Here is a 14188-nt window from a genome sequence, read left to right as displayed (position 1 = left end):
CCCTGTTGCTCCCTGAAAGGTCGCGTTTGATAAAGTCGCCTCCGAATGGGGCACTCTGAAGGACCAAATGGACAATTTCATAAACCTCGGCGCTTGATAGCATTTGATACAAAAACCACAATAAAAATTTCCTATGCCAATTTTATAAAATGTATGCCTGAAATTAGAATCACTCACTTTGAGCCCTCTACCTGTTTTCCCTGTTGCTCCCTGAAAGGTCGCGTTTGATAAAGTCGCCTCCGAATGGGGCACTCTGAAGGACCAAATGGGCAATTTCATAAACCTCGGCGCTTGATATCATTTGATACAAAAATCACACTAAAAATTTCCTATGCCAATTTTATAAAATGTATGCCTGAAATTAGAATCACTCACTTTGAGCCCTCTACCTGTTTTTCCTGTTGCTCCCTGAAAGGTCGCGTTTGATAAAGTCGCCTTCGAATGGGGCACTCTGAAGGACCAAATGGACAGTTTCATAAACCTCGGCGCTTGATATCATTTGATACAAAAACCACACTAAAAATTTCCTATGCCAATTTTATAAAATGTATGCCTGAAATTAGAATCACTCACTTTGAGCCCTCTACCTGTTTTCCCTGTTGCTCCCTGAAAGGTCGCGTTTGATAAAGTCGCCTCCGAATGGGGCACTCTGAAGGACCAAATGGACAATTTCATAAACCTCGGCGCCTGATATCATTTGATACAAAAATCACACTAAAAATTTCCTATGCCAATTTTATAAAGTGTATGCCTGAAATTAGAATCACTCACTTTGAGCCCTCTACCTGTTTTCCCTGTGGCTCCCTGAAAGGTCGCGTTTGATAAAGTCGCCTCCGAATGGGGCACTCTGAAGGACCAAATGGACAATTTCATAAACCTCGGCGCTTGATATCATTTGATACAAAAACCACACTACAAATTTCCTATGCCAATTTTATAAAGTGTATGCCTGAAATTAGAATCACTCACTTTGAGCCCTCTACCTGTTTTCCCTGTGGCTCCCTGAAAGGTCGCGTTTGATAAAGTCGCCTCCGAATGGGGCACTCTGATGGACCAAATGGACAATTTCATAAACCTCGGCGCTTGATATCATTTGATACAAAAACCACACTAAAAATTTCCTATGCCAATTTTATAAAATGTATGCCTGAAATTAGAATCACTCACTTTGAGCCCTCTACCTGTTTTCCCTGTTGCTCCCTGAAAGGTCGCGTTTGATAAAGTCGCCTCCGAATGGGGCACTCTGAAGGACCAAATGGACAATTTCATAAACCTCGGCGCTTGATATCATTTGATACAAAAATCACACTAAAAATTTCCTATGCCAATTTTATAAAGTGTATGCCTGAAATTAGAATCACTCACTTTGAGCCCTCTACCTGTTTTCCCTGTTGCTCCCTGAAAGGTCGCGTTTGATAAAGTCGCCTCCGAATGGGGCATTCTGAAGGACCAAATGGACAATTTCATAAACCTCGGCGCTTGATATCATTTGATACAAAAATCGCACTCAAAATTTCCTATGCCAATTTTATAAAGTGTATGCCTGAAATTAGAATCACTCACTTTGAGCCCTCTACCTGTTTTCCCTGTTGCTCCCTGAAAGGTCGCGTTTGATAAAGTCGCCTCCGAATGGGGCACTCTGAAGGACCAAATGGACAATTTCATAAACCTCGGCGCTTGATATCATTTGATACAAAAATCACACTAAAAATTTCCTATGCCAATTTTATAAAATGTATGCCTGAAATTAGAATCACTCACTTTGAGCCCTCTACCTGTTTTTCCTGTTGCTCCCTGAAAGGTCGCGTTTGATAAAGTCGCCTTCGAATGGGGCACTCTGAAGGACCAAATGGACAGTTTCATAAACCTCGGCGCTTGATATCATTTGATACAAAAACCACACTAAAAATTTCCTATGCCAATTTTATAAAATGTATGCCTGAAATTAGAATCACTCACTTTGAGCCCTCTACCTGTTTTCCCTGTTGCTCCCTGAAAGGTCGCGTTTGATAAAGTCGCCTCCGAATGGGGCACTCTGAAGGACCAAATGGACAATTTCATAAACCTCGGCGCCTGATATCATTTGATACAAAAATCACACTAAAAATTTCCTATGCCAATTTTATAAAGTGTATGCCTGAAATTAGAATCACTCACTTTGAGCCCTCTACCTGTTTTCCCTGTGGCTCCCTGAAAGGTCGCGTTTGATAAAGTCGCCTCCGAATGGGGCACTCTGAAGGACCAAATGGACAATTTCATAAACCTCGGCGCTTGATATCATTTGATACAAAAACCACACTACAAATTTCCTATGCCAATTTTATAAAGTGTATGTCTGAAATTAGAATCACTCACTTTGAGCCCTCTACCTGTTTTCCCTGTGGCTCCCTGAAAGGTCGCGTTTGATAAAGTCGCCTCCGAATGGGGCACTCTGAAGGACCAAATGGACAATTTCATAAACCTCGGCGCTTGATATCATTTGATACAAAAACCACACTAAAAATTTCCTATGCCAATTTTATAAAATGTATGCCTGAAATTAGAATCACTCACTTTGAGCCCTCTACCTGTTTTCCCTGTTGCTCCCTGAAAGGTCGCGTTTGATAAAGTCGCCTCCGAATGGGGCACTCTGAAGGACCAAATGGACAATTTCATAAACCTCGGCGCTTGATATCATTTGATACAAAAATCACACTAAAAATTTCCTATGCCAATTTTATAAAGTGTATGCCTGAAATTAGAATCACTCACTTTGAGCCCTCTACCTGTTTTCCCTGTTGCTCCCTGAAAGGTCGCGTTTGATAAAGTCGCCTCCGAATGGGGCATTCTGAAGGACCAAATGGACAATTTCATAAACCTCGGCGCTTGATATCATTTGATACAAAAATCGCACTAAAAATTTCCTATGCCAATTTTATAAAGTGTATGCCTGAAATTAGAATCACTCACTTTGAGCCCTCTACCTGTTTTCCCTGTTGCTCCCTGAAAGGTCGCGTTTGATAAAGTCGCCTCCGAATGGGGCACTCTGAAGGACCAAATGGACAATTTCATAAACCTCGGCGCTTGATATCATTTGATACAAAAATCACACTAAAAATTTCCTATGCCAATTTTATAAAATGTATGCCTGAAATTAGAATCACTCACTTTGAGCCCTCTACCTGTTTTTCCTGTTGCTCCCTGAAAGGTCGCGTTTGATAAAGTCGCCTCCGAATGGGGCACTCTGAAGGACCAAATGGACAGTTTCATAAACCTCGGCGCTTGATATCATTTGATACAAAAACCACACTAAAAATTTCCTATGCCAATTTTATAAAATGTATGCCTGAAATTAGAATCACTCACTTTGAGCCCTCTACCTGTTTTCCCTGTTGCTCCCTGAAAGGTCGCGTTTGATAAAGTCGCCTCCGAATGGGGCACTCTGAAGGACCAAATGGACAATTTCATAAACCTCGGCGCCTGATATCATTTGATACAAAAATCACACTAAAAATTTCCTATGCCAATTTTATAAAGTGTATGCCTGAAATTAGAATCACTCACTTTGAGCCCTCTACCTGTTTTCCCTGTGGCTCCCTGAAAGGTCGCGTTTGATAAAGTCGCCTCCGAATGGGGCACTCTGAAGGACCAAATGGACAATTTCATAAACCTCGGCGCTTGATATCATTTGATGCAAAAATCACACTAAAAATTTCCTATGCCAATTTTATAAAATGTATGCCTGAAATTAGAATCACTCACTTTGAGCCCTCTACCTGTTTTCCCTGTTGCTCCCTGAAAGGTCGCGTTTGATAAAGTCGCCTCCGAATGGGGCACTCTGAAGGACCAAATGGACAATTTCATAAACCTCGGCGCTTGATATCATTCGATACAAAAACGATATGAAATATGTTTTAAGCCGATTTTGTAATATCTGTATCTCAAATAAAGATAACTCAATTTGAGCCCCGTGCCTCTTTCCCCTGTTGTACCCTGAGAGTGCGCATTTCATAAAATTGCCTCCGAGTGGGGCACTCTGAAAGACCAAATGGACAATTTCATAAACTTCGGCGCTTGACATCATTTGATACAAAAACGATATGAAAAATGTGTTAAGCCGATTTTGTAATACGTGTATCTGAAGTAAAGGTCACTCAGTTTCAGCCCCCTGCCTCTTTCCCCTGTTGCTCCTTCACAGGGTGCATTTGATAAAATTGCCTCCGAGTGGGGCACTCTGAAGGACCAAATGGACAATTTCCTAAACTTCGATGTTTGATATCGTTTGATAAAAAAAAATATATCAAAAGTGTCCTAAGACGATTTTGTAATATGTGTATCTGAAATAAAGGTCACTCAGTTTGAGCCCCCTGCATGCCTCCTTCCTCTGTAGCAACCTGAGAAGTCGCGTTTGACAAAATCACGTGCGTGACGCAACACTGTCAAGGTTGAATTAACTAGAATGTTTAATCAATTTCGGCGCTTTATACAATTTAATGTAAAAATTATCACAAATGTTCGAAACTGATTTTGTAATATGTATATCTGAAATTAGGATCACTCAGTTTGAGTCCCTTACCTCAGCGGTCTGTGACCAAGGCAGTTCTGACTTTCTTGAGAGATTCAGGTCTTATGAACAACCTGTGAACTCAGTCGTGCAATCCCACTCTCACCATCAGCGCATTAACCTCATGGTTTCCTTTTAAAGTCATCTTCTGTGATCCATCTCATCATTGTTTCACCGATGAAAGATGAAAGTCACTGAAAAGGTTAGCCAGCTGTAGGACTCGAACCCACATCTTCTGGATTACCGGTCCAGTGCTCTAACAATGTTACAGCCCTAGACCGGTACTCCAGAAGATGTGGGTTGGAGTCCTACAGCTGGCTAACCTTTTCAGTGACTTTCATCTTTCATCGTTCATTTCTTAGGCAATTTGAGGCTTTGTATGTGTTTGTCCTTTCTATGTTGTTCCAGCCTCAGAACATTAGTTCTTATTCTTTCACCGTTTGTTAGTCATCTTTTTTTTTATTTCTTTGTCTTTAATCTACCCATCCTTCTTTCATCATTTGTTAGTTAATCCTTTATTTCCTAATTACTTTTCTTTTTATTTATTCATTATTCCTTAATTTTCTTTCTTGCTTTATTTATTTCTGAAATAGCGAGCCGACGTCCCGTTTGGCTGACCGTTCCGCCGTTTTTTTTTCTTTTTCTTTTTCGTGTAATAAATATATCTCCTACCTCTTTCCTCTGTTGCCCCTGAGGGGTCGCATTTGAGAAAATCCGAGTGGGGCACTCTGAAGGACCAAACGGACAATTTCATAAACTTCGGCGCTTGATATCAATTGATGTCAAAACGATATTAAAAATGTCCTAAGCCGATTTTGTAGTATGTATGTCCGAAATTTGAATCACTCAGTTTGAGTTCCGTACCTCCTCCTCCTGTAGCACCCTGAGAGGTGACGTTTGACAAAATCGCCTGCGAGACGCACACTCTGCTTAGCAAGATGGACAATTAAATCAAATAGAAAGGTATGAAATTTGAAACAGTACCATTCTGATATCAAGCATTCAATGTGATGAAATTATCTATTGTGCGGACCTTTCGGGGTTCCGGAAAAAATGGTACATCGCTCTTTCGGACTCCTCCATAACGGATGTAGCGTCTCTGCGGGTGTGCATTACGTATGTATTACCGACTTTGAACGTGGAGCGGCTAGGAGAGGTGTGGTACTTAGGTCTCATCATTGAAGGTCCTGGGTACATCACTGTTAACACTCACAAAGCGTGCTGCGGTTGGTATGTGGCGTGGAGGACGGTTGACTCATAATATGTGATGACATTTGAAAACTTCCATTGTCGAAAAATCATAGTGCAGAAATCGACGAAATCCTTTTAGGCACAATGCATTAAAATTCTTATGCAATAGATTTATATCCTGTTAACGCCTTTCAGGCTTCCTTCTTATACATGGTGTTCTTCCATGTTATAGTATATCATCTGAAAATGTTTAGTCTGTTTCGCTCTTAACCGCTATAAACGCAAGTTGCCATTGTTTTTCACGTCCTTCAAGGCCGCTTTCTCGCATAGCACCTCAGCATAGCAGTCGAGCGCGGCAGCGGGCGATGACCGCAAATTCTGTGACCCCCGTTACTAATGCCATTCCTTTCATGAAGTGAGGTCATTAGTGTGACATTACATTCTCCCACAAGTATTTCATGAAGCCGTGCAATGTAGTTATCAGTCAACCGAATATGCGTCAAATCCGTGCAAGCGAATTTGAACACATATGGCTAAAGTGTCTACGGTCTTATTGCAGCGCAGAAGCAGTTGTTCAGTACAAGTAAAAAACCGCCAATCACTTGTAACAGCGTATAGGCTCTTTTTTATTGAGAGAAAAATGGTGATGACATCATCATGACATCGTCAGGGCACATGTTGGCCTGTTCCGAAGTATACCCGGGCTTGCTTGAAAAAATTCGTTTTTTTAACTGTTGACTTTAGACGGTGTAAGAACATTAAATCTAAATAATCAGAAAATCCGTGTCGCATCACTCTGTCAAAATGTAATGACAATGCATTACTCATTACATGTTTCCAAAATGTAACGCGCTACCGATACACATTTCCTAGATGTAATGCATAATGTTGTAATGCGTTACATCTCTGCTGTATAGCATATGAGGAATGTTTAGAGATAAGTTATTTTATGTGTTCCGAAATGCACAACACTATGTCGGCAAATAATGAGGCACTGCAGAGCAATTAAAATTACAGTATAGCCGCAATGAACCCTCCACTGCCGCAATTGCAGTCAGCATCCTCCTAGAACACAAAAATAAGAAAGTGATCACAGCGCATGCGTTCCAACAGGTGACTACTAACGAGGACCAGAAATCCAGTCATTTTTATTGCGGCGCTGCTCTTTCGCCCGCGTTCTCAGTGACTGAGGTGCTGTACTCGGTGTGCTATCTTGTAGTCTGGTTTATTGATTTGATATGGATTATGTAGAACGATTGCACTTCATTGTGTAACCCGTTGCAGAAGTCCGTTCAAGTATTTGGCTACAGATGCTACAAGGTATAGTCTACGCAAGGTATAGAGTACGCGCGTAAAGCTTACCAAGCGGGCGAATGTCATTTTCTTATCGACCATGTTGCAGTACTTGTCCAAATTGATATTTTTACCGGGAAGTCCTATCGGGGTCTCGTATACAGGGGTGGCCATCGCTGCCACACAACTTTTATTTGCAGACCTGAAATATGCAAGACATAGTGTACAGGTGCTGGAAATCAAAAGAGGGCTTTTGTGAGCGGAATACAACTATAGTCAAATTAAATCAAATCGAATACAAGGAACCGTATACGGTTCCTTGAATTTGATTTGATGTTTGAACGCAGGAACAAATATGGAACGAAATGAACAACAGAGTCTTTGATTCTTGTCTACTTCGTTAAAGATGTTTACCTCTGAAACTACACGAATGCATATTTTAGAACAGGGACACACAATGTAGGCGAGCTGTATTAGGTAGTTCTTGGTTACTTCTCTGAGTCTGGGGAGATAGGCAAAAAGGAAGACACGAAGGGTCGAGGATAGAGTTGCAAGGGCACAATGGATGACACATATAAATTGATCGTGATAAAATGGATGATTCACCGCTTCTCTGACGCTAAACTGCCCGGTTGCTATTGGGGAAGGATGACGGGATGATGATGGGAGAGCGTCCCCAAAAAGTCTATCACTATGCCTGCAAATGTACAGCAACTCTGCAAGGCTTGCAATAGTCCAGGGGATGGTGGGAGGAATTCGGCCACGGTCCAAGAATCTTGCAAGATCAGGCGGTGGTACATGCCGCGTAAGCGACGCTTCATAAAGGGCGTTGTTGATTATGTAACCTGCTCTCAAGTATCATGTGGTTGATGTCACTGCGCACACAGTAGGTGGGGGCGCAGGTCAGATCAAGCAGAACCGATGTGAAATTTGAAGTCAGGTAGAAAAGTCACGTTCAGCCTTATGCGGTGGAAGGTTGTAAACGGACACGGCATTCGACGAGGAAGGGTGAAATACAATGTGTAGACGATAGTTGAGAGCACGGAATGGGACCAGCTCGCGCGGCTCAGCGGTTAGTTTGCTCACCATGTCAAGTAGAGACTGGGAACAAACCTGGTCCAAATCCCTGTGCGGGCTGTGCGGTCTAGGGATTTTTTTCACACACTTTCAAACATATGTCGCCACAGGTCCCTTAAAAATCTGCCCAGGACGCACATTCCACAAGGCGACAGTCGTTACATTACAAACCTCCGTGAGGCCGACAACAGCGAGCCTTTCACATCATCAGCACCACCACCACCGCAGAGAATCGGAGACACTGTGAGTCCATTTCCTATAGAAAATGTGTCTAAGAGACCTCTCAAAATTTCCTGAGAGGTCTGGTAGGACCCTTGAGCACTTCTGAAGGGTCTGAGAGGACCTTTCAAGAAATCTTGAAAGGGAACAGAGGGGTCTGAGAGGACCTTTTAGAGAAAATCTGGAAGACGTTGTAGAATCATTCATGTAGCCCTGAGGGGTTTGGGGGACCTCTCAGACAGCTTTCCGACAGTGCGTCGTGCAACACCTCCAGAGCAAGTTGCTACATGTTTTCCGCGCCGCGGGACATGCTACCTCGTCCGCTTTGGAAAATAGTTCGCAATATTTCACATGTTTGTGCATTATTCCTCCAAGGAACACGTGCCGTGATAACCTTGTATTGCCGTTCCCCCTTGAAGCTATTGTTCTTCCAATCCGTGCATTATTGCACTGCACGTAAGTGGAAGCGTTTCGGCCAGTCGCCAGCGGTTCAATCAGTCCGTTTTGAAACGTTGAAGTGTGAGGACGCCGGCCGCGGATCTCAAGTAATTTGCGTTTTGTCTTCGGGATTCTAACTGTTTTTGAGGTATGTAGACGATGTGTCAAATATGCTTTTGTGAGTGACATGCATTCCTGTTCACTTTACGCTTTTACAACTGTTCGCAGACACGCATTATGAGCGCCGATAGGAAGATTACCAACCACGTTAGGATAACAAGGGTGCTTTGTCCCAAGCGGTATGTTATATATTTCGATGCCTACACACTGACTTACACTGACATTCTGAAATCGTATTTCGTACAGATGAATCTCGTTCGAAGAGACAGGTGGTGAGAACCCAATCTCGCCAGTTAGTAGGCGTCTTACGCAAGCAAGGGAAACTAGACGGTGCATCACGAGTCCCCAAGTATACGTAAAACAGACGAACTTTATGACCGAGAAGCAGAGTTCCTCAAGAATATTTTTCATCGCCGTTGTATGGACATTGCGAATATGTGTCCCATGAGTTCACGCTTTGTGGAATACGACAGTATGTGTTGATGATGACTCTATGCTTTCGTAGACATGTAAGTGCTAAATCTAGTTTCTGTTGCTGCTCTTTACCGTTTCTGTAGTTTCTTGCGAGCGATCCTTCAACAAATATTGGATATTCACAATTCTGCAAGACATTTGAAATAACTGTTAGATAATCTGATGCAGTGTGCATGCCTTGAGTGTATCTGTACAATCGAAGGAACTCAATATATATGGAGTTTTGTGACATGTACTTGTCGATCTGTATGTATTTATGGTGTATCATAGCACTGTATGATTGTACCGCTCCGACGACAGGTGCAGCGTAGACGGCGAAATTGAACATTGATGTTCCGATGTCAGATCTGGACATTAGCTTCTGAGAGGTCCTGAGAGGTCCTGTCAATCTGAGAGGTCCTCTCAGCCTCAGAGGTCAGCCTCATAGGCCCTCTCAGGCTGAGAGGACCTCTCAGTCCCATAATACATTAGACCTGAGGGGTCTTTTCACTAGGGTTGGGCTGGCATTCTCGGGACAAGGAGGGCGGAAATAAAACAGGTGCGGCTACCTGAAGAGAATGTTATTGGGGCAAAAGCTAGGAGTTGGTAGCAGCTCAAGACATCTCTCTCCGCCTTCTCATTGCGGGCGATGCCCACATGACGAGTAATCCATTACAATGACACAGTGTGGCCCGCCTCCGCCGTCTTCTCGTATGCTTGAAGTATGTCAAAGACCATAGGGCTAAGGGGGCCGCGTAATCCCATGGTAGCATTACACTGAAGAGGTCATCTATAGTCTGTCAAGGACCAGCTTCCGTGGCATAGTGGTTAGAGTGATCGCTTTCCACGTCGAGACTGGGAGGTGACGGGGGTTCGAATCCTGTCACCGGCTGTGCTGCCTGAGCTTTTCCTTGGGTTTTCCGAAGGCTGTCCAGATGAATGTCGGCACAGTTCCCCTTGAAGACGGCCGAGGACGCATACTTACCCCCTGTCCCCCCTATCCTTCATGTTGTCCTCTATCCATCTGCCCACATCTGTACGGCGCTCATAGTCACAGTTGCTTCGCGGCGCTAACACGGAATTAAACAATAATAATCTCTCAAGGCACCTGTGGGCGGGGCTATCCGAAATTTTGTGCATGGCAACAAGAATAATGTAGAGTTCAACGCACGTCGACGAAGTCCTGCGAAAGACGGAAACGCATGCGATGGAAGGCGCGGGACTAACGAAAACAGAGGAGGAACTTACACGGATACATGAACCGTCTGTGCACCTGCGATAATTGTAGTTAATCATGTGCGGAGTAATCTGCTTGACGACGCACGGGCATCATCCCGTTTCCTACAGTGGAGGCCAGGTGTTGATCGGGTGAGATGACCGGTGGTTTAGAGGTCAAAGAGACGTACTTAAGGCAGATGGTTTCCCCATGAAATGAGTAATTCTAGGCTTTGGCTGGGTATTCGATGGACGCGCGACGCACCGTGCAGTGACTGCGACTAGAGTCACTAAATAAGCTACGCTAGCTTATTTAGTGTCTCTATCTGCGACTCAGTAAATTTGACACTAACGGATGTTTCGCGTTCCAACTTCCTTTCCCTTCGTGAGAAGCGTGCAGCTACAATGGCCTTAAGCGTGTGTGCTTGCGCTGTAATGCTGAGGGACATCTAAGAAGGAACTGCGTAGCACCAGTCTGCGCAAGCTTTTCTGAAGTGGGTCACAAAAACGGTGATGCTTTTTGCAAGCGTTGCGGAGGGGACCAACTTGGGTTAACGACTTTGGTTAACCGTATAGCTAGTGGTAGTGCGCCACGAACCACTGATGGGGGGTCGAGATAGCTTGCAGTTGCTGGCCGCACACAAGTGGGCATGGTCACACCAACCACTCATGTGCTGCCCTTGACTCCGGTCACGACACCACCACAGGAGCACATTGTCGATACGATGTTGCTTTCACAATTTGTGCAATTTTCGTGCAGAATTTGTGTGATATAGCTACAGAAGCAGTCGGTAGGGAACCGGCTTGTGCTGTTCAAGATGACGATAATGTTTGTCAGGCATGTTCAGACAGACTGGTCATCGACTGAGGTTAGCAGCCTGAAGAGTAATTTATGTTCACTGATGTTATACCAGGTCCTGGGGAACCTTCAACTGGGGGTCCCCAGTTGGCTCTTGATAACGACCGCGCCACATTTAAATAGCATGCTTCGCCAGAAGCATCCCTGTGTTTAGAGACCGCGAATAAGCGTTTCGCTGGAGTTTAAGTTCCCATTCTTTTATTCGACTATTAATGACAGCGTTCACTATTGCAACTTTAAATGTTCGCGGTTTCCCCAGGCAAAGCAACTAATTAGAAGTAGTCGAGTGGGCAAAAAAAAGCTCATGTCGATGTTCTACTGTAATTGACAGAGGCGCTATCGGCTCGGTCTGTCCACCCGCTTGAACTTTCACATGGGTTCCGTGCATTATTTAGCCACGGGTCACCGCATCATGCTGGAACAGGCACACTTATACTCCCCACTCTTAGGTGTTCGATGAAGTAGCTCAACAATGACATTGAGGGAAGGGTTGTCGCCTTGGTGCTTGGATATGATCATCAGCCTTTGCGAATTGTCAACGTATATGTCCCCGTCCGTCGAAGTAATCGCTCAGATTTCTTTCGTCAGATGGATACTTTCCTACACGAGCAAGCAAAATTTAATATTAGGAGGTAACTTTAAATGAACGATTGACAGCAGGCACGGAAGACAAGCGAATCGAGAAATGGAACGACTCGTTTCTTCAATCGGATTTCTTCACGCCTGGGCACATGACAATGGCAACGTGTACCAGTTTACTTGGAGCAATCGCCGTGGGCAGTACAGCGGAATAGACAGTTTCTATGTGTCGCCGGACCTAGCTAGCTTCATGTCGAGGTGCCCGGTTTATCCTGCTGGTGACATTACGAACCATCAAGGAAGCCTGTTGTCCCAATCTGATATTGCAAATTTTTGCGCCTGATGCTGCGTCTCAACGTTCCCTTACTAGATGACCCAGAAATCATAAGTGATTTAGACAAATGGCTGCGGGAACAATGTTCCCACGTACATTCATTTTTTGCCACACGACTACGAGATCTAGAAGCAAGCCCTAGTAAAAAAAAAGATAAAAACAGCCTGGATGCACTGTGGAACCAGCCTGGAAAAGCCATCCCAGGCTGGAGCTGAGCTGGTCAAGACTTTTCCATGCTGGGTCTAGTGCTGTTTGAATTTCGTTTCTGAAAGTATCCAACTTCCATTCGGAAAACAGGATGGTTTCGTGCTGGAGCCGAGATGGAAATGGGCTGTTCCAGTGAGTACGCTCGATTGTGCGAGGTTCTTCGCAGTCAACGATGTGAAGATAATCGTGGCTTATATACGGCAAAAAAAAAAAAAAAACGAAATGAATTTCACAAACATGTGCAAATAATGTATGCCCAAATATAATAAAATAAATAAATAAATAAAGAATAAATAAATAAATACCCAAAAGTGTGCAAGGTGATGCACAGAACTCTACGTACGTGAATAGATTTAAAAAAAAAAATGTTGATTCGCTTTACGCTGCGAGACGTGAGTTTCCCGACCTGTCAAACCGGAACTATAGCCATAATGCTCTCACCGTAAAATGCGACGAACCGCCATTGGCATCAACTGAGAATCTGCTTCATCCACGATCATCATCATCATCATCATGCTTTGAAGTGGGGAGCGTCGGTTGTCGTGCTGGCGTCTAAGGCGTAGCCTGGTAATTTAGGTGTTTCCTCCTGCATTTCGCCTTCGCCGACCGTATAAAAGTGTGAACGTCTTTGCATTTGTGTAGTCGTGTGCTCTGTTATGCATTTTGTTCCTGAACCCGTGCACGAGCTCTACTACGACAAAGGGCAAGCGGCGTGTGTAGTACGGTTGATCCTCAAATCCTAAATCTGAACCAAGAGGTGCAGTAGTGACCCGGTACTTATCTATAGTTATCTGAACTGCCTTCATGATGTGTCATTGTCTTACTTACTTTGCCGGACTGTAAATGAGAATGAGCGATTGAGAAGTGACCTTTGTGATTTGGCACGTGCATGTATCAAACTTTGCATCAAATTGTGTGATATCACATTATCGTCTCATAGTGTTGCCACGGTTGCTGCGTGTACACTATTTGTAGCATATCTGTTATAATAATTGTTATGGGGTGTTATTTATCCTTGTTCAAATAAATATTTGGATTTATTGCTGATTTGTAATTTCTTAACGTGTTTCCAGTTTCCGCTATGTGCAGCAATTTGTCTTGTATAAGTTGCTTCTACTTGAGCGGAACCTCCTGCCTTGGACCATGGGTTCCAGCAGGAGGTAGACTAAAGTGAAAGCACTCCTACATCTGGACCCGATAATTCGGATGGAGACGTCCTGTACATCCAACCTTGTTCCAGCCTGCATCCGCTGTGGAACGCGTTCTAGACCAGTCTTTCTCCGGCTGGATGCAGCCTGTTTATAGCCTGGTACAAGCCTGTTTCCAGGCTGGATCCAGTCATATTTCAGGCTGGAATCAGTCCAATAATCAAGCTGGAATTCCCACTGCATTTCCAGCTACTATTTTTACTAGGGAGGGGCTGCTGCCCGCTTAGGGTTTTGGGGTGGAGAACGGGCGCGTGAGCACCGGCAGTGTAGAATCGCACTCAGGCAGGTACCCTGACACACGTTGCCCTGATACTGCCAGTGAGCTTGCGGACGTGTCGAGACGCATGGCATCTCTAAGGATGCACGCGTGGCGCAAATTCATCGTCAAACAGAACGTAGAACGTTGGTGCCGTGAGGCATACTGTTCCCACCTGCTGTTGCGGCGCTACATG

General features: G+C 44.1%; 1 protein-coding gene across 1 annotated transcript in view; it reads right to left on the bottom strand.

The window, feature by feature from the left end:
- Positions 1-14188, bottom strand: part of LOC135385232 (venom metalloproteinase antarease TserMP_A-like) — a 165065-nt gene that overhangs the window by 42670 nt on the left and 108207 nt on the right. The window contains exon 14 of the mRNA XM_064614428.1: positions 7097-7229. Within this exon, the coding sequence (XP_064470498.1) occupies positions 7097-7229 (133 nt within the window). The remainder of the gene's footprint in view (positions 1-7096; positions 7230-14188) is intronic.

The sequence above is a fragment of the Ornithodoros turicata genome, chromosome 1 (genome assembly GCF_037126465.1).
Source record: "Ornithodoros turicata isolate Travis chromosome 1, ASM3712646v1, whole genome shotgun sequence".
Taxonomy (NCBI): domain Eukaryota; kingdom Metazoa; phylum Arthropoda; class Arachnida; order Ixodida; family Argasidae; genus Ornithodoros; species Ornithodoros turicata.
Note: the sequence above shows the minus strand (reverse complement) of the source record. Positions and strands in the feature narration are given on the sequence as shown.